At 36.6% G+C, this 20157-nt stretch overlaps 1 protein-coding gene across 3 annotated transcripts in view; it reads right to left on the minus strand.

Annotated features, from left to right (window-relative positions):
* Positions 1–5933: 5933 nt before the first annotated feature.
* The window catches only part of PKIA (cAMP-dependent protein kinase inhibitor alpha), a 44284-nt gene continuing 30060 nt past the window's right edge, over positions 5934–20157 (minus strand). For all 3 annotated transcript variants that reach the window (XM_055800259.1, XM_055800260.1, XM_055800261.1), the window contains 2 exons: positions 13851–14028; positions 5934–8465 (listed from right to left, as the gene is read on the minus strand). In XM_055800259.1, coding sequence (XP_055656234.1) covers positions 8386–8465; positions 13851–14001 — 231 coding nt within the window. In that variant the 5' untranslated portion in view covers positions 14002–14028 and the 3' untranslated portion in view covers positions 5934–8385. The remainder of the gene's footprint in view (positions 8466–13850; positions 14029–20157) is intronic.

Here is a 20157-nt window from a genome sequence, read left to right on the forward strand (position 1 = left end):
CTTGTTTAAAATGTTACTAAAATGAAGTAGCTTCTTGTCCACCTTCTCATATGATCTCTTCTTTTCTGCGCTAAAAACCTGCTTTCTTGTGTTTCTTTTCTCTTTGAAACATCTTGGGCTACTTATGGTAATAGCCACCAAATCTCTTGATTATTCATCTCATTAACATCTAGTTGCTTGGCCCCGATCATGGGATTAGCACCAGGAAAGAGAGGTCTATCATAAGCACCCTGTAATGCTTTGGAATATCCCTTCTTGTTCTTCTAAATTTGCCTTGATAACATTCCTGATTTTGTTTTTTTTTTTTTTTTTTTTTTCCCCCAGGAATTTCAGTAAGCATAAACTTCCCACAAGTATCAAAGAAATATATTTTGGTTTTGCTATGAGGATTTACTTTAATTTAAAGCCTATTTGATATTCTCAGGTTCTTAATTTCCTGATAGTAAAGGTCACCAGGAAGGTCACTGTTTTGACTGTGCTGTCAGACTGCTGAATGCAGACTGGGATTCTATGGCTTGTCCTCTAAGCAATCAGAGTTTGTATGAAGACAAAGAATAATGCTTTTCTGATTTGAGTTCATCTACTGGAATCCGTTGCAATGCCTACTTTAAAACCCCAGTTTGATTTCCAGTAGTTATGGAGATCCTATCTGTGGGATATGGATGCAGATCCTGGGGAAGCTCTGAAAAATAATATGCATTTTAAGAGATCAAGGAAAAAAACAAGTCTGTAATTCAACCATGAAAAAGATGCATTTACAATATTTTGCTCTCATGATTTCCAAAGAATTGTCTCAACACCTTAATCATCCCAGGCCCACCGTGGCTGTTTGGACCTTTGTTTCTGTAAGTTGGTTTAATTTCTTACCCTTCTATTTAAAATACTACCTAGTGCCACCAGGAGGTGTCCGTGTGCTAGTTAACGGTTACTTTCTGGGGTGCTTGCATTTTTTTTTTCTTTGGGGGGAGGGCTCCATAACAACGCCACAGTGGTAGCATTTTCTATAGGATCGTTTTTATTATTATATAACGTTGGTGTCTGCAGTTCCATACAAATGACGATATTGTGTTTTGTGTCCAGAGAGAATTCTTAATTCTTTCTCTCGATGAGAATGATTATAGATTAAAAAGACCTGTTAAGTCATCCATCTTCTTCCCTTACAGCATGCCCTGTTCTCTGAAGTATACTGTGTAACTTATTGAGGATATCAGTCTGTTGCTAGGGAAATGATGACTATAATCAGATGTTACACAGTCTACATTTTCACCGCATTGCAGGATCAAAGATGAGGCTGTGGAAACTAAGATCTTTTACTGAAACACGTAAATTGTGTCCTATTTGTGCTTGTGTGTAACTTCCAGGATTAGCAAGAAGAGATGAGTGTATACTACAGAAAACTAAATATCATACAGTATTTTTATGTTGCATATTCCCATTTGGTCTGTGATATTTAATTGGAAAATATCTAGTGAATTTTCAGTGGAAATACAGGCATAAAATGTACAGATCCATAGCGATCCATAGGACATTACAAATGACTAGAAGACATCCTATTACACTACAGTGTAAAACAGTGCCACACTTATCACCACATGGATATTCAGAAGCATACATTAGAATGAATAATAAATCTGATTTCATTTGAACATCGGACAGGAAGAAATAATTAGCAGATAAAATGTGATCAGCCCTGCCTGGTGGTACAAAGTATGGTTCGGATGTATTCCACAGGGTCTCTTGAAAATCTTGTTCCAACCTAATTACAAATCAGTGTGTTGCAACAGTCACAAGCACTACCTGCAGATGCTGTATGTGAGGGAGGGCAGTGTGCAGGAGTGACGCTTTTTTCATGGCTGTACAGTCAGGCTGACTATTTCTGATTTCTATTGCATCTTGCAATCAACGTGTGTTTTAACAAAGTGCATGCCAACCTTGTTGAGAAGAAATCATTAGCCTGAATAAGATTTCCAAATGCAATGGCATGTTGTATGGGTTATGGCCAAACTCATTTAAATGCCAAGAGATTTATAAATTTGCCAAATTAAATTTAGTAGTCACATTTCACTGAGGGTATGGTTTTCAAGCTACCTGTGTAAAACTGCAAAAAACCCCACCCCTGGCCCGAACACCTCCCTCCCCATATTTACTCTTAGCCTTGATCTTTTAGATGCATCTGTAACTATAATGCTATTCCACCAAAAACCTAGCATGGCCTCTTCCAGTAGTTATTGGATTCTCACCAGTGATGGCCATCCCAGGATGTTTCTGAGTAGCTCCTGACCCCAGTGACTCATATACATCCTGCGGTATTGATAAAGAGAAATATTAAAGCAGTAGATAGGTATTATTACTGTACATGAGTTTTTAACTTTCACAGTAAGCGTTCTTACATGAATAGCCAGCTAAATCACTGAACTGCAAAGAACATGGACAATAGAAATAATTTCATAGGTGAGTTGACTGAACTAGTAGGAAACACAGTGAAATGCCACTGAAAATGGATGACATGGCTAATACATTGGCTAGGTATTTGCCATTTGAAGTCTGAATAACTGAACTCTAAGACAAATGCATGGTTTTGCTGATGTGCATATTGCAATGCTGAATTTCTTTGCACAATCACACCTGCGCTGCTCTTTTTTAATGAAGATGGGACTTACAAATGGAAGCACAGTAGTAAATGAAATAGATCTGTCAGAATGCTACATGGTAAAAAACAGTTTTCTCCTTTACTGCCTTGGAAGCCACTGTTTATGTGTTCATACTTAAAAACTGCTTCTGTGTATGTTTGCAATGTCCATGTTTGATGAACACAATGAGACAATTTAAATGCTAATGCAACAAAAAAGATGCAGAATAGATCGACTCACACATGCGTTATTTGGATCACACTAGTACTGATTGAATGACAGATAGCTTTAATTCCCTCAATCGTGGTTTGCAGAGCTGATCAAGATTTGATCTCCCTACGAGTACTCTCAGATGATATATCACTACTTCCTATAATTTACTGCTGAGTTACTTTTTTTTAAAAAAATAATTCATCTGTCATCCTTTTTTTATGTTAAAAACTGACTAATTTTTAGGATCAAAAGGTGGTGTTTTTTTTTCATGGAAGTAGATCTAAGCATTATCTGATTAATCATTGATACAATACGTTTCTTATTTAACAAATACAAAACCCTGTTATCATCTGTCTTCGTTAGTTCAAGAAAGTAGTGCGGAGTTTTTGCAAACATTTTTGTTTCAGACATTACGGGAGTGCTCAAGAGGATCTGCCTTGGTCAAGCCTGTATCAGGCTATCACCTATTATTACATTACACTCATGGATCAGCACCAAAGAATTTCTTAATAGCAAAGAGGATTGGAAATGTATACTGATGGCTTATTTGCTAAAAGCTTACTTAAGAACTCATAAGCAAGTCATCCCTAGCACTGGTTTCTTTTATGAACACTTGGTTTCAGGGTACTGAAACATGTGTGTACAAATGGTTTCTTGATATTTTCAGGCAACACATGTCATGAGTTGACCAGCCTCTCCTGCCCTCCATCTTAAAACATCAGCAGCTCCAAGCCATAATGTAAGAATCAATGTAAAAGGGTAGAATGTGAAGTCCTGCTGCTTTCAGATGATGGGGATGTATGTGTTTAGCTTTACTCTCTGCTTTTAAGATTTGCTTATATTTTGTTAACTCAGTATTATATTTATTAGTTACACACAATAGGAACCGATTCAATATCCCGTTAACCTACTTATCCAGACCTTTGTTTGACTATTACTTTTTCTCTGACAGTTATTGACAGTATGTTACATAAATAAAATAATAGTGGAAATGGATCAAACTTCCATATTGACCACCTCTGTGTCTTCTCTTGCAGGAAAGACTAAGAGCTCAGCCTGAGCCTGTTCCTACCTTGATTTCTACCGTTTCCTCATAGCTGTTAGAGGTTTCTGCTTTTCAGGGTATCCTGTGTTCTAAGCGATCTAAGAAATCTCTCATTCTCATTTATTAAACCCTGGTGATTCCCATTTGTCTCAAGGGTAAGTGCCACAGATCTATGCATGCTTCTGTCCTAGATCACTGTTGAAAACCTGAAGTTGGTTCTGAGGTCAAAATACCGCCTAAGTTGAACTTCTTTTTAACTAAGATCAATACATCCTGACTGTCCATCAAATGAGGAAGCTATTTTCTGCATTGGGCTCTACCTGCCTTAATAGTAAGAAAAGATATCCTCCTTACATTGCTAGCTTACCACCTTAAACTCACATTTCCTTCCTAGCTCTACTGCTTCTCTTGCCCTGAGAACTTTGAAGCAGATCCCCCTTTGTGCATTGATCAAAAAGATGAGGAGAAACAACCTTCCCACTACAAGGTTTTAGTCAGTTAAATATAAAAAAAATCCAATACAGCACTCCATATCCATGTATTTCTAGGGTATGACTTTACAGGAGGGAAGCACAGCACAGAAAATAAACCAGCAGGAAGAGAGACAGAGCAAAACAAAGAAACAAGTCAGAGTAAAAATAACAGTTTAACATAGGGATAACGCTGAGGTAAGGCAAACTTTGTCAGTTGAGGTTACGTTACTGTGCTCAGTCTCAACAGCAGCTCTCAGTCTTTCTTTCTTTGTACAAAATTAATTGATGTTTCTGAAACATAAAATGCAAATATTAAGCACACCTGGAATTCTTCACTGTGTAGCTGAGGAAGGCATTCATACTGTACAAGTTCCAGCTTAACCTCTTTGGTAGTTTTCCTCCTGGGCACCAGACAATTTCATTATCCATTTGCATGAAATCTAACTCCTTAGGACCTGTCTTTCATACCAAGATACACTTTTTCCCACTTTAAAATTGTAGAAAAGACATGGCAAAGGAAACGGCAGGGACAAGTAGCAGGTACAATGACTTTTTTTTTTTTTCATGTTTATATAATAATGGCTGTATGGAAGGCCATGGTGAAGTTTTGGCTTAAAATGATAGTTTGATGAAATAATGGTATATGTGTGCTTACTGTTGTCTTTTAGTAGCTTATTGAAGCACACAGACAACAATTAATGGAAATGAGCAGAAGAAAGAAATGCCAATATATCTGTTCAATTCTAGTTCTAATTCTTTGTGTTTCAAGTGGATGGAGAATCTAAACCCTGCAAGTCCAATGCTTGCGAACACAGTCATAGACTTTATTATGGGCGACAAGAACATAAGTAAAGGGACTATTTTTTGAAGTGACAGGACTGGCAGGCTGAAGGAAGCACTGAAAGCATACAACTAAAAAGTAAGAGAGACAAAATGCCACCACTACCCCCCTTCCCCGCCCCCCCCCCCCCCCTGCCCATAAAGCCAAACCTTGAGCTGATAGTCCAGACCTAACTTTATTGAATTTATATAGCTTTTGGAAAGCTCTTTCTAAGATAATCCTGGATTAAACAAACACTTAAATATTTTACCTATCATGACAACAAAATGTAAATAAAATACTGGAACACACGCCAGTGGCAGGCTTACTGAAAAATGTAACTAGCAAATGAAAAATAACCCAGTCAAAGTCCAACTTTGGCATCAGTGTCCCTCTTAACATGATGCAATTACACAGACATGAAGGTGTAATTGAACTAGCTTTTTTGTAATTGCTTGGGTAATAACAGTGCTCAAGATACAGTGCTGTGATTTGGCACAGACTAACCACACCTAGCTACAGATGCTACAGAAATATCCCAAATAAAGATAGAAAGCAAAATTCAAGTGATAAAGCAAGCACTCCCACTTCTGGGGGGATGAGGAACATAAACAGCCTTTTACTCTACTATAATTAACAGTACTATTTTTTAATCACAGAGAGATGTGTTTCAATAAACCAGTAGAGGCCTTCATAATTCCTTTAAATCAAAAGAAAAGAGGAGGAGGAATAGAAGAAACGGGTACAAAATAGAGAGGAAAGGCTGAAATGAATTTTATTTCACAACACAGAAGAATTAAGAAGGAAAATATTGAAATAAAGAAAAGCACTGAAGGAAAACAAGGAAAACCAACATATTAATGTACTGTAATTACTTATTCCACCATTGCCTTTTCCCACAACTTTTTACTGATGTTTCATGGATCATCAATATAGTAAGACTACAAAAAGCCTTAGAATCTTATTTCCTTCTGCTGTTTATGCCAGATTGACAGTAACTAGTCCATGACAAATGGGCAATCAGTTCAGCTTGAAGACCTGATGCAAGAGCAAGAGCGGGGCCAGGGGAATAATTAAAAAAAGATCAATAATAATGTGTTAACTTTGAAAGGAACACAAAGTGAAACAAATGAATAAATAATTAGTTTAAGGGTAACAGTATTTTCAAAGCAAACGGACTACTGTTACCAAGAAGATAGGGCATTTGACAGCTAATAAGACAGCGAGGCATTCAGCTTCCAAACAATAAAAGGTGAGGGCTAATATTACACTAATGAGCCACAAGCATACTGCTGGCTTGTTTTTTATTAACACTAATAAATGAGCTCATAATACTGATCAGAAGTGTTTGGGGTTTTTTCTCCACACATCTCACAAAAGAATTTCAGGTGACAAGTACTATGGTACATATGGTAGAAACAAACAGCTGCAGCCACAAAGATGTTTTGTTAACTGATGATTAATATATTCAGGAAGCAATCACACTATTCATTAATAAAAGTTTACAAACATTAAAAAGTGCATAACATTTGAAACCAACAACAACACAAAAATATATATAATATATATACTATATATAAAGTGGCATCACCTCCTGTTAATAAAAGAAAACAAATATTCTGACTTTGTGATTGGTATTTATGTGATTGCCATGGTTTACTAGTCAGTCACTCTCTTTACTCACCTTAGTCACACAGAGATGTGGCTGCCCCGTTTTGCAGTGTTCCGCCTTACGTGTGGCCTTGTCTATTGGGGCAAGGAAATCAATCAGCATAGCTACTGCAGAATAGCTTATTAACTTGTAGATATTTTAAGTAATCTCCTGGATGGACAAGCTATCCTGGTATTTTGATGAAGGTTCAGTTTGCACTGTCATTTTGAAATAGTTGAAATAGGAAAAATTCAGTCTTTTGGGTGCTAGATGCCAAGTCTTACTTCCCTTTCCACCTCCTAGCCAAAAGGCTGCTGTAGCAGCTTCTAGCACTTGGATGTACCTGGTGCATCTGTAACAAGCTACTGGCTACGTGCAGTCAACAGCCTGATCAACTGAGGCAAAGGCAAGGAATAGAAAAAATAGGCCCCCTGGCTGGATCCAGTCCATGATCCACTAGTTGGACTATCCTGCAATCTCAAACTCATTCCAGAACACATAACTGGCAATAACTTATGCCAGTTGTTTTCCCGTGTGTAAACAAGGCCCATCTTTAACAATGTGAACCAGGAAAATCTCTAGCACCATGGAATTTGTTTGAATTTTAACCCATATAAGGTTATAAATGTATTCTTAAAACTACCATAACAATAAAATACTTGGACTAACATTTTTAAAAAATATCTTGGAGAAAGATTAAGAAATTGGGAGCAAAATTAGAAAAATGGGGAAGAGTAACATAAAAGATTCAATTTGAGTCTCTGATATGCAACTAACTACAGGCAAGTGGCAAAACTGTACCAAGGACACAAAACACGCTGAAATATTCACATTAACAAATCGTTTTGAAGGCTCATCTAGTAACAAATTAGAGTGTTGCTGAGTCATTTAGGTTTAGGCATAATCAATTTAGCAGTTGACGTTTTAAATCCATCATGTGCACATCACCACATTATGCAAAAAACCAGCCCTTTCAAAACGTGTGGTAGAAAAATTCACAGTAACAGAAATATTCTTCATAAGCAGTTGAGAAGGGGCAGTGTGGAGCATTTAAGTTGTACAATACAAAAAACACTGTAAATAACAGAGCTGTAAAACAGACGCAAAGTTCTAAAAACAGTGCTTTCTTTACAGTTCTTTTAATGGGTGAACACTTTGGCCACAGAATTCTAAACTCTGAGGATCACACAAGCCTTTGCTTAAGATACACAATTAGATCCTCTGACAATTCAAAGGCCATTTGCTACAAGATTTACCTGTTCTACTTTCTAGAAGTGTTCCCATCAAGTAGTCATTACGAAGGGATCCATCTGATGACACTATCCCAAAAAAATCAATACATGTTCAACCATTGCTAATGACAGAGGTAGAGAAAATTCTGTCTTCTGCCACAGCTTGTACCCCCATTTTTAGCATTGTGTTGAGTGAGTTCCAGCAGTGAAGACACATGCACTTTCTTTTCCACCAGCCTGCTCATGGAAACAGATTTGTTCCAGCATGCTCTCGTAGTCTGAAAACATCCAGCAGCTGCTTCAGTCGGTCAAAGTCGGATGTCAGCTTTCTTGCTTTGCTGCCTCCCCTTGGGCCTCCCCAGTTTGCTCACTTGGATTTCGTTGTGCATCTCCTTCTCCCTCTATAACATACAAGAAAACGATGAGTGATGTACCCTAAAACAAAGAGGTTTTACTCCCAGAATCCCAACTGTTCATCTACCAGTCTCAAAAACAAAGTAAAAAGAAATTGAAACTGAAATCTTACATTAAATATGAAAACTTTTACTACTGTTAGCCAGACCTGGCATCTCAAAAGACATCTTCAAAAACAAATTCCTAGATGCAATCTTCACTATCATTTTAAGTATTTAACAAAAGTTAAGATAAAAGTTAATTCTTAAATTAAAATTTAAGAATTTAACAAAAATGGTACAGTATTTTTTACAATTTATTCACTATGACAATATAAGAAAAAAAAGCTCATTACACCAAGCCTGAACAGAGTTTACTATAAAGAGGTGCAACTCCAATAAAAGCAATAGTTTGTTAAAGCTGTGTTTGTTCTGTACATCCATTTTCAGTACCATGCCCCATGGTATTAAGTCCAGCTGTCTCACTGCAAATCACAGAACCATCAGAGGAATAGAAAACATGTTGCAGTGGCACAGTGAGTAAACAACTCATAAAGCCTGTTTAAAGAAGGCCAAGAAGCTCACTGACAATGGTCTGTTAGTACCTATATGCAAAGTATTGTACTTCACCTAACGATTACAGAGCTAACAGGTTCAGACAGCTGGAAGCTAAGGGCAAGGAAGACAGAAGTCCCTGAACACTGACTAATTAGCTATAGGTACATAATAAGCAATAACGTTAGGTAAGGAATAATGTTAAAACATAGAGTTGCTTCTTGTAACTTGCAAGCCTTCTGAGTAACTTGTATTGAACTTGTGGCTTGACACAGTAAAGAAAAGAAAATTCCATGTACTAAGTTGTAAAGGTCTAAGCAGATGGAGTGCCTCTTAACTTTAATCTACAGATGTTAAGAATAAAGGGTTCTCAATACAGATATTTATTGTTCCCCCATTTCAGATGACACCATACATCTGCAGCTTTATTTCTGTTTATAGAAATAAGCACCATAAACACCTTCTCTTCTCTATCTAGAAGAAATGGTACATTGCTAATGAAAAAAAGTTCTTTGCATTGCAATGAATACTGCAAAAAGCTCAGACGTGATAGCTGTGTTTTGTGCAAGCACTGAGTATTTAGGCAGCAAAATGCCTCCGAGGGTATTGGTAATTACCAAATTCAACCTGATAAAATTTGTACGAAAGGTTGATTAACATACTAAACAGTGAGGTTTGTTCTGTTCATTATGGGTTGAAGAATAAATAAAAATTTGTTTTGCAAGGCACTTTCTCAGAAAACTCTTTATTTCTCAGTTCTATCTCCCACATTATGAAGGATGCTATCAGGATGGATCTACATGCAGTTATTTCCTATTGAACAGAAGCCCCAAGTCATCCAAACGCTTTCCTCAAAGCCTCCTACATTTGTTCTGATGCTGCAAAAATCCACATGAGTAGAATCTGATTTTTTTTTATTCCTTTTTTGCCTGCTCTGCACTCCATTTATTCTGACTACTAGAAAGTCTTTAATATCCCCTCATACTACCAGGGCAAGTCAAGTTTTCCTGAAATAATTCTTACCAAACAAACAAACAAAAAAAGAGAGAGACAAAAAAAGGACAGAACTGATGAGAAAAACCTTGCAAGGTATTTGCGTTTAAAAGAAAAATCACCCTGGACACGAAGCCCAAACATTTCACTACTTAAATGTTAAATACAGCACACAAAGATTCAGAGAAAGCACACTGAAGTTCTAATACTACTTCTTAAAAGAATTCTCAACTCACTGAAAAAAACTCGCCAGCCTAAACCCATTTAATCTATAACACCCTGTCTTGTTACTACAGACTTTGTCTTTCTGCTGGCAGAGCTTTCCTACCAAAGGCCTTAAAATATGTTTACGGAAATAACTTTTCTTCTAAGCTCTGAGACTCCTAAAATTGCCTACGCACACTCAAGAACTATTCTTCTTTCAAAACATGATGGCTAAAAGCTCTTAAGAGCTGTGATTCTTACATAGCATACAGTTGTGTGAGTTGGTAAGGTAGCAACAGTTACATGTTCTGCTAACATGCATCTTTTATTCTCATTATTCTTCCTGTAACATCACTGACTGTTGTCTATCACTGTTCCCAATACTTACACCTAAAACATTTCTATGAATTAAAATAACTTTTAATCAAAAATTTCTATAATCAGTGTTTCATTCCAGTTCTGTATGACTTCCATGATTCTCCTATCCCCAGGTTTTTGTAGATGGTTGGACCGTTACAACTTTGACAGAGAAGTCTCCTTTCCACTCAGCACTGAATCTGTGGTGTATCTACAGACACCTAGGAAAGCAGCATTTTGTTTTAGAAACTAGACTTGCAGAGGAGACTGGTCCTCGTTCTTCATCATCCTTTTTCCTTACTACTTTATTTAGCTACAATCACCTGAAAGATGATCTGAATATAAAGTTTCTTGGAATTGCATTGGTTACCTTGAGAAGGTTGAGCAGGTGATACACCTGCGGGTTTTTGTACTAAAAATCTTTCTTTTGCTTTCTTGTCTTACAATTTCTGTTGAAGTTTTCTACTTATCTGATGTACACAGTGTTGCTTTTACTAAATTTAGATAAAATGAGTTGTCACAGAGTACTTGGAACCTGTATTTTCAAGTTTGGTGAATATATCCATTCCATAGATATTAGCAAGTTATTAGTTTATTATGGACAAAAAAACCAACCCAAAAACAAAAACTCTGAGCAGTTGTTTTTACGGGAGAGTGTTATACAGTAATTATACGTATTATACATAACATTGCAGTAAACTCTTGATTATCTGTCTTTGGCTCATCTTTCTTTTGCTTTCTTGTCTTACAATTTCTGTTGAAGTTTTCTACTTATCTGATGTACACAGTGTTGCTTTTACTAAATTTAGATAAAATGAGTTGTCACAGAGTACTTGGAACCTGTATTTTCAAGTTTGGTGAATATATCCATTCCATAGATATTAGCAAGTTATTAGTTTATTATGGACAAAAAAACCAACCCAAAAACAAAAACTCTGAGCAGTTGTTTTTACGGGAGAGTGTTATACAGTAATTATACGTATTATACATAACATTGCAGTAAACTCTTGATTATCTGTCTTTGGCTCATCAACGAGGGGATTAACCAGCACTCACTTCAGGTATCAAATAGTGCATGACAGAAAATATATGGTCTTTGAACAAGGTCTCACTGCCTAGTGCTGTTCCAAGCTGTTCCTGTTCTTTACAGGAAATGTATCTGCAGATTTTCAAAATCAAAATACTAAATATGCTTGGGTAGCTTAATTTACACGTTTTATAAAAAACTTTTTTTTAATCTGCATTATCTTACTGTGTCATTACACCAAGCAGTTGAAAGCAAATGTATTTGTACTTTTGCAAGAAAATGCATATAGCTGTAACGAGGAGGAAAAAAAATAATTGAAATGTGATGTCATATTTGTATAATTATGTAGTACTTAGCATAAATTATTTGACATGCACCTTGCAAGAAATACCATATAAACTCCAAACATGTGTTCTCCTCTTAATCCCATCAGGTGTGATGCATATATGCATCCCACAAGCACTAGTATATTCTCAACTGGAATTTGGAATGCAAAATATTTTTTAGCCTCTCTTTGGTTTGGAAAGATGTGACAGGATAATACACCAACACTAATAAATGAATGATAACACAATGCGTTTTCCAGTAGTTGTGGTTTGGAGGCTTTTATCTGGCACCTAGGTGTACTAATAATACAAAATTTAAATATATTTTCAGTATATCTAATTCAAACTGCATAATCTCCTGACGAACTATGCAGGCATTTTTATGTATCTACTACCTAAGGTAAGCAACTCTGTACATTTTTCTGCAATGATTAATCTACCAAGCTGCAAAAGAGGTCTTCAAGAAAAACCAAGTAAAACTCCTGAATTATGTATTAAAAACTAGGCTAACGATAATTTAAACTATTCTCATTGCTGCAGAACTAACTGCACATATAAAATGTATACCAACATATATCACAAGCACAAAGTCACGTTCTTTTTATAGCTTACAAAAGATAACAGTTCTGGCTTACAGTCACACCACAGCTTAACTTAAAAATAGGGATTGTTTATATCTTCTAAATGGACAAGATCAAAGATAATTCTGATAAGTGTAAATCTGAGACTGGAGAAAATTAAAGCAAGAAGGAAGGCTGGCATTATGCATTTCAAATGCCACCTACTTTATATTTTTGCAACATTTTACACGTATATCCACATTAAAATAGACACATCTACACACATACTAATAAAGCTTTTATTTTTAAATAGAAAAAAAAATTAAGATCCTGCACAGCTAGAACTGCACACATCTAGAAGCTATAGGCCCCAAACTGGCAACTGCAGAAGGAAAGGCTTAGGATGTACATTAGTTTGAAAGCCAAAAAAAGAATCATCCCCTCCAAACAGCACTACAACCACCCAAACATCACACTGCTCCCATCCAATTGTCCAGTGATGAGACTGCCTCTCAGAACTCGTTTCTGAGAAAAATCTGTGGACAATCAGGGCACAAAGTTTGCTCTTTGCTGCATTTGTTTTCTTCTGCTATTATTAAAATAAGCATAAGACCTCTTTCCTAAGATCTGAAAAGGGCTTTCAAATATCTCTAACATCCATTTATTAAATCCCCACCCACATAACATGAAAATAATTACATAGTCATATTACTGTTTTTATTTAACGTACGGCTCTTTATCATACAATGTCCTTCCTTCCTCTCAACTGAAGGTGCACAACTAGCTAAAATTTTAGTAATATTAGAGATGAAGTAAGATTTATGATTGCATTAGTGCTAGTCACCTCAAAAGAAGGACAAAGTATCAGCAGAAAGGGGAAAGAGACAATCTGCCCAGAAAAAAAGATCCAAGTAAAACAAACAACAGTTAATTGCTATTGCTTTGTCCTGTGGCAGCTGAAAACAAAATTCATCTCCACAATAAGCTTTCAAGCAGACACATGGCTTCTCCTACAGGCTTCAAACCAGAGCTTCCATAAGAGGATATTACAAAGAGCTGGATTTTAATAAAAACTTCCTTATTTTCTTCCTTATACTTGATTTTCCATAAAATTTATCCTGATATAGATCCTGCCACTAGGCACTCACTGCAGAATGACTTTTCTTTTTTCAGTAGTATGTATGTTCTACTTGCAAATAACCACCCTTGCCATTTATGAAGTCTGGGCTGCTTATTGCAGGCAGCCCCTGCTGATCAGAAAAAAGTATTATTGTTGTTGAGGGACAAGGGAATAATGTGTGCATATAACCATGTTTTGTGTACTATACTTTTAATTTTAAATAAGTATAATAAAAGACCAAAACATACTCACCTGCTTTGTTTATATCAAGCTCTGATAACTTTAAGGCTAGTTCACTAGAGTTCCCACCCGGAGAGGACACAAGTATGTCATGTAACGCATTTCTTCTACCTGTTCTTCCTGAAGCAATAAAGTCTGCATATGTAGATTCCACATCAGTCATTGCTAACAAATATCCACATAGCAGTACCTGGATGGGGTGGGGGGAGAGAAAAAAACAAAACCAACAACACCACTTAGACCACTAGAAAAACAGATGACATTATAGAACAGGAATATAAATAAAAAGTTCTTGTGGAGTAGATAGCAGTAAGCAGCAAAAGATGCCTCAGTCTCAAAATTTGGAGAAAGTAGAGAAGAAACAGAGTAGAGAGTAAAAAAAGGTATATGGATTTTATGCAATCTGTATTCAACAGTATTTTAAACAACTTCATTTTTCATACTTCATAAAGCACTAGTGAGTACTTCATAAAAGCAATGACCTCAGCAACATAATTTCTTTATAGAGCCATCTCTGCTTTTAATATTAGCTAGGAAGTAGGAGGTAGGTAGGGGGTGGAACAAAGTTCTGCACAAAAACCACAGCATAAGGAGTAAGAAAGTACAAATTGATAATGCTTTGCATGCAGAGCACCGTGCTCATACACAGGCACAGCTATGTTTCTGTTAGTATGATTAGTTTTGGTATTGTATATAGCCCTCTTCAGACTCAACTAATTTATTTTGGTATGGCTGTTGCACCAAAGCAAATGCATTACCATAGTCACTGAAATGAGTGACATGCTAAACACAGCAAGCAGAACGGCTAAACTGTAATGCAGAGTTTAGAAAAGCAGTGCTTGGTAAGCTAGATATAAACTCAGAATTTTTTTTTCATTAGAAAAAAAATATTTCTCATGCTATGATGGAAGAATGTGATAAAATACATTAACGTAAGATCTGCCAATGATACAAGGAAACTCCTATTTTGACCTCAGTAAGGGAAAGATCCCTGATGAAGATCTGCTGTATCTGCTATAGATCTTACCTCATTTGGATTTTGTTTTCTTTTTCTTAATTTATAGAACTGTAAACAGGGCAGGGTGGGGGGCAGGGCACACTTTCTCCTGCTGATCTCACTGCTTTTATTGTAGTTCTATTTGTACTCATCTAAGATTTCCTGCAGAAAGCTAGGCTACCATCCTTCCAATGTAGCTTCCCTTATGTTTTTACATTTGGATGTAGTAGGGGAATCTGGGAAGCTTTCTGCTAGGGCAGTACTACAACAAAAAGCAGCACTAGGGAACCACTAAACAAAGCCAGCACGCCCCTGTTGTATGCTGCTTCCATTCTTTCATTTTTCTAAGCAGTATTTCTGTGGGTTTGCACACTGCAAAGAGAGGACGTGGCCATAAGGGTGACATTGCACAGCAGCATCCAGTGAGAAGCTTTAGCTATCATTGCTAAAGTAGCTGAACCTTCACATTTGTATAGCGTACACATCTTTTAATCAGTTCCTACTGCAGTTGCTGGACACCGAGGAAACTGCTGAAGTCATCACAAACACTTAAAAGCAGCAAGAGGTTCAGCTTTCTCTCTTTAAATAAAAATAAAACCACCACACCTTTAATAAACACTTTTTATTTTAAAAGTAGATACATACTCGGTTAGACAACAGCTAACCCTTCCCCACCCTCAGTTCTGAATAACTTCAGAAATCCTGTCCATTTTCATTCTAGTCCTCACCTTCCCATCTTCAGTCAGCTATATGAGGGTGTTTGTATAATATATCTGAGAAGCCAAGAAAAGGGTTCTACACCATATTTTATTTAGTCTAAATATAACTATATCAAGTATCATTACAAGAATGACTAACTTAAGGTAAGTTCACTACTATCAAACTGCGGTGTCCATGCCAAATGCTGAATAGATGACAGGATAATTTGACTCCTATGAACAACCACTATGAAACAGGAAACTAGTTCAAAAAAACAACAACAAACAAACAACCCACCCCAAAAATACACCCAAAATAAAAAAAACACCCAACCAAAACATAACCCAAAAAACAACCCACAGAACCTAACAAAAAACACCTAGGGAATGGAAAGAGGTCAGAAAGCCTGCCTGACACATGAAATGGTACATTGCCTCTCAATTAACAAATGTTACATAAGAGCACGTGCACTTCTTCCCATGAAATGCCTGCCCTCTTGTTGAAACGCTGCAAGACTACTGAAGCAAATGAGAAGTCAACCATTTGTTCTTTGCCCAAGGTGCAGACATCACAAGGCCAAGTGTATCAACCATGTAGTAATGACGCATAACTTGCAAAGGTAACAATGAGGACAGTTATAAGGTGTGTGTATATATATACACACACACACACACATATGTTATAAGGTAAGTCTGGAAACTTGTGCTGTTTTCTTATCTGATCTGTTCACAGCAAGATCAGAAGAAAAAAGATTTTAAGTGAAACTTCAATGAGTTAAATTTGTTCATGCCTGTTATTGCAATGGGCCTGTAGAAAAGGAAGTGCAAAACCTGAAAGTCATCAATGTACAGGCTTGGATTTTTTCATTAGTGTAGCACCACTCCAAAGTCATTATAGCTATCACTCCTACAGAGACATTAATTTCATCTTAGCATAGAAAAAACACCACGGAGAAAAAAAATATTCTTTTGCTACTTTGGAAGCTATATATCAGTGCATCAGGAACAGAATAAGCAGAGAAGACTATCACCAAGGTGGAACTGCTACAGGGCTGTAAGACTGGCAAAATGAGCAATGTTGTACTCCATGCGCAATTTCCTGGACTGTACAAACTGCACTCCACAGAATACTCCTCTGTAACATTATATTGTTCTTGAAACATTCCACAAAACACGGACAGCACCAGGGGAAATTCTCAAGCTTATTTAATTTTAGCTATGAAACAACCTATAAAGCCACAGGAATGTGAGTTTGTGTTGAACTTTAAATGTTCATTTTCTATAGGCTCAATATGGCATTACTAACAACTTTTTGATCAAAAAAGAATGTTACCAAACATCCATTTATTAACACTTCCAAGTTTTCCTCTCTGCGTCTTCTCCTAAATATCAAACACCATTCTGTTTTGTATTGGCATTATCTTGAGACATTACTACATAAATATGGAACTCCACTGACATCACCCGAGAGCTCCCCTTCCAATGAATGGCTCAGTGCCCAGCAGTCTGTACTTATTCACTGAACCAGTCATTAAGAAATTACCATTCACTCCAAAAAACCTTTTTTCCTTCAGTCTCTGTGGAAGGAGTGGAATTTGCTAATAATTCTGTGAAAGAGAATTTGAATTTCTTAACTAATTGCATCAAAGGATATTCCTGCATTCAAGGCTGTGGTTGCAGTCCCTCTAGTTCTACTAATTTATTTTTCTTCTTTTTAATTGCAAAACCAGTACTCTGCTACATGGTATTAAACTGAAATAAGGCAGCTGCAAACCTTACTGCTTCTGCCAACTTAATCAGCAAACTCAAGAAAGAAGTTCTGTGACCATAAGAACTAATGAAACCTGCTGTTGCAGGATTGGATTCCTTGGTAACTGGTAAGATACTATCCCATCTGAAGTCTCCCCCAGCTGTGCTTTGTCTTTTCCCCCCATGTAGAGTCACTCTGCCTGATAATGGGTTAGAGTTTGCAATACAGCCCTGGGGATTCTCATACGGCACCTTTCCTTTCCTCAGCTTCTAAAGTTTCATGAAACCTCTAGAAATGTGGGTATCTTATATTCCTGTCTCTTCCCCCTCCCAACTCCTTCTTCCCAAAGAAAGTTGTGCTGAAAATTTGTTGAAAGCACGGATGAGGAAGGTTGGTAGGCACAGTTGCTATCTTGGATTTTATCGAGTCTAACAAGATAGCTGTATTATTAATGAATATTCTGGATAACATATACTGCTACACCTACAAAAGGCCTACTTCTGTATCTAATGCAACTGAATAAGTTTTACAGGTAAGCATCATAAGGAGTAAATTAGTACCCAGAGAATACAAGAGAAAATAAGGATGACAAGAACAGTATAATGTAATACGTACAAAAAGAATCAGAATTCCTGGAATACTCCTTGGTCTCCACAATCCAATTTCTGTGTTAAATTTTCCATTTCCATGATGTATATAAAAAATCCTATCCCCCAAGTTCCTGAAGGTAACTGTCAAATTTCTCTGTTTTCCTTCTACGTACTTCTGTTTTATTGAAAGAACTCTTCAAAAAACCTAAAAAGTTAGTGATGGCTTCACAAATAAAATCCCAATTAGACAGCGTTCCATAGTCATTCAGTGAAACCAAGCGTTACACAGTGCCATAATTCTTAGGAGTTTGGAAGTGAAAGTACAGAAATTATGTGGCATACCAGCATGAATTAAAAATCAGTGTCTACACATAGTTTAGGGGCTAAAGGTACCTAGGGTTATTGCATTTACCTTATTTAAGGGTCTAGCTACCTAAAAGAAGCCCAAACACATTTAAAGTACTTTCACTAATTGGAATTTATTACAATTTTAAAAGGAAGACAGAATAAGAATGGGCACTTGATGCATGACTGGTCTATGGGATTTGGCATATGTTGCTGGCTAGTACAGGAGAGCTGCCATTTTCTTGGCAGACCTGCAGTGTAAAACTAAGAGGCATGATCCTTCAATGTTTACTCCCCCTTTTTCTCCATATGTGCTTAATGGTGACATTGAACAAGGGATTTTCAAATAAAACTCTCCCAGGCTTTGGCTGCTAAATGTTGTATCACGATCAGCACATTATTTAAATATAATTATCTATATTCAGCTTTCATAAGGGAACAAAAGAGGAAGAAAAAAAAAAGAGAACTTGCCATTTAATAGCATGTCTATTTTAGAGAAGGTGTATAATTATGCTGTTAAAATAAATTTCAGTTCCAAATCTAGGCTTAGCTTAGAGGGAGGGCTCTTTCCAGTGAGGAGATTGCTCTATTCCACAGCAACCTGTACCTAAAATTCCCACCTTATGCATGGTCTGCTATGTTGAAAGCAGAAACAGAGGAATCATTTTTACAATGTATTCTTCCACAGGAGAATATGTCTGTTGTGCTATTCAACAGTATTGCTTTTGCACAGACACAGATGAGCAAAAAAATAGCGTTAACTCTTGAAAGCCAATTAAAGGAAATATAAATGTTCATGCCAGCTAGCAAGTTGAACAGTATTTCAATCTGCACTTTGAAAATCCCTTATGTACTTTTGTCTGTCTGATGTTTTGAAGTGACCAGCTCTATAAAATAATTATGTAGAACAGGGCACCTTCTGACAGTTAATATATTTTTACTGTGAACACAGTATATGTAGTACCCCTAGTACCAGTAAGATCTTAATGGAAATTAGTGAGAAATTCAACTGGTTTAGCAATGAAGCAGAACAAAGAAAATAACAACCTAAGATTTTTTTTAACTAGAAAAAAAATTAAGCAGCTGCTTTAAATATGCATTAAAAAAGGCACTATAAAGTTGGCTATCCTTCAGCTCATAACCTATACAAAGAGATCATTCACTAAGACAGTTAATATGTTTTTTCTGCATTATCTAAATTATATTTTACCTAAAGAGATCTAAAGAACCAAAAGCCAAATAGTTAAATTCTTACCAAGTCCTTGCTCAGGCAAATTTCATTATGCCCATGACCATAAGGATTTGTTATCTCATCTACTACTTAATTTCAGTTCAATAATTCAGTTTTATCTTCCATTATTGCATAAAAATGAGCAGTGAAATTACAGTAGCAAACAATAAAAAAAAAGCAAACATAATCAATGAAGCAATACTACAGAGACCTTGGTTCTTTGAAAAGATACAGTACAGAAGTTGTCATTCCCAGACAACTATTGAGGTTATTGGAATTAATTGTAAGTAACAATAAGCGTTCTGTTATTTCGAAATTAACACCCTATGGAGGAAACAAATCACAACATTGCAAGTGTCCACATGGGGACTCTATGTTAGGGAATGGAAGAGGGTGAGCTACCACATACCATCACTAGTCACCGCTCAATCTAAAGAGAATACTGAATGGGAGACAAAATGTGTTTGAGAAAAGAGGTACCTAATGCTGTGTGACTTTTTCATTTGCAGTTGGTGAATGGATCTCTTGGCTTCTGAAGGAAATGAGGGAGTCAAGTCATCACTTTTCAGGATGCACTGATACTCTCTATGAACGATAAAATCTATTGCTACAGCACCTTGTAACCATAAAGACGGAGAAGGGCCTCAAGCGAGATGGGAGCTGTCAAGCTCCTCATGTGACACACATCTGGCAACCAGCTGAGCATTC

The sequence above is a fragment of the Falco peregrinus genome, chromosome 3 (genome assembly GCF_023634155.1).
Source record: "Falco peregrinus isolate bFalPer1 chromosome 3, bFalPer1.pri, whole genome shotgun sequence".
Classification (NCBI taxonomy): domain Eukaryota; kingdom Metazoa; phylum Chordata; class Aves; order Falconiformes; family Falconidae; genus Falco; species Falco peregrinus.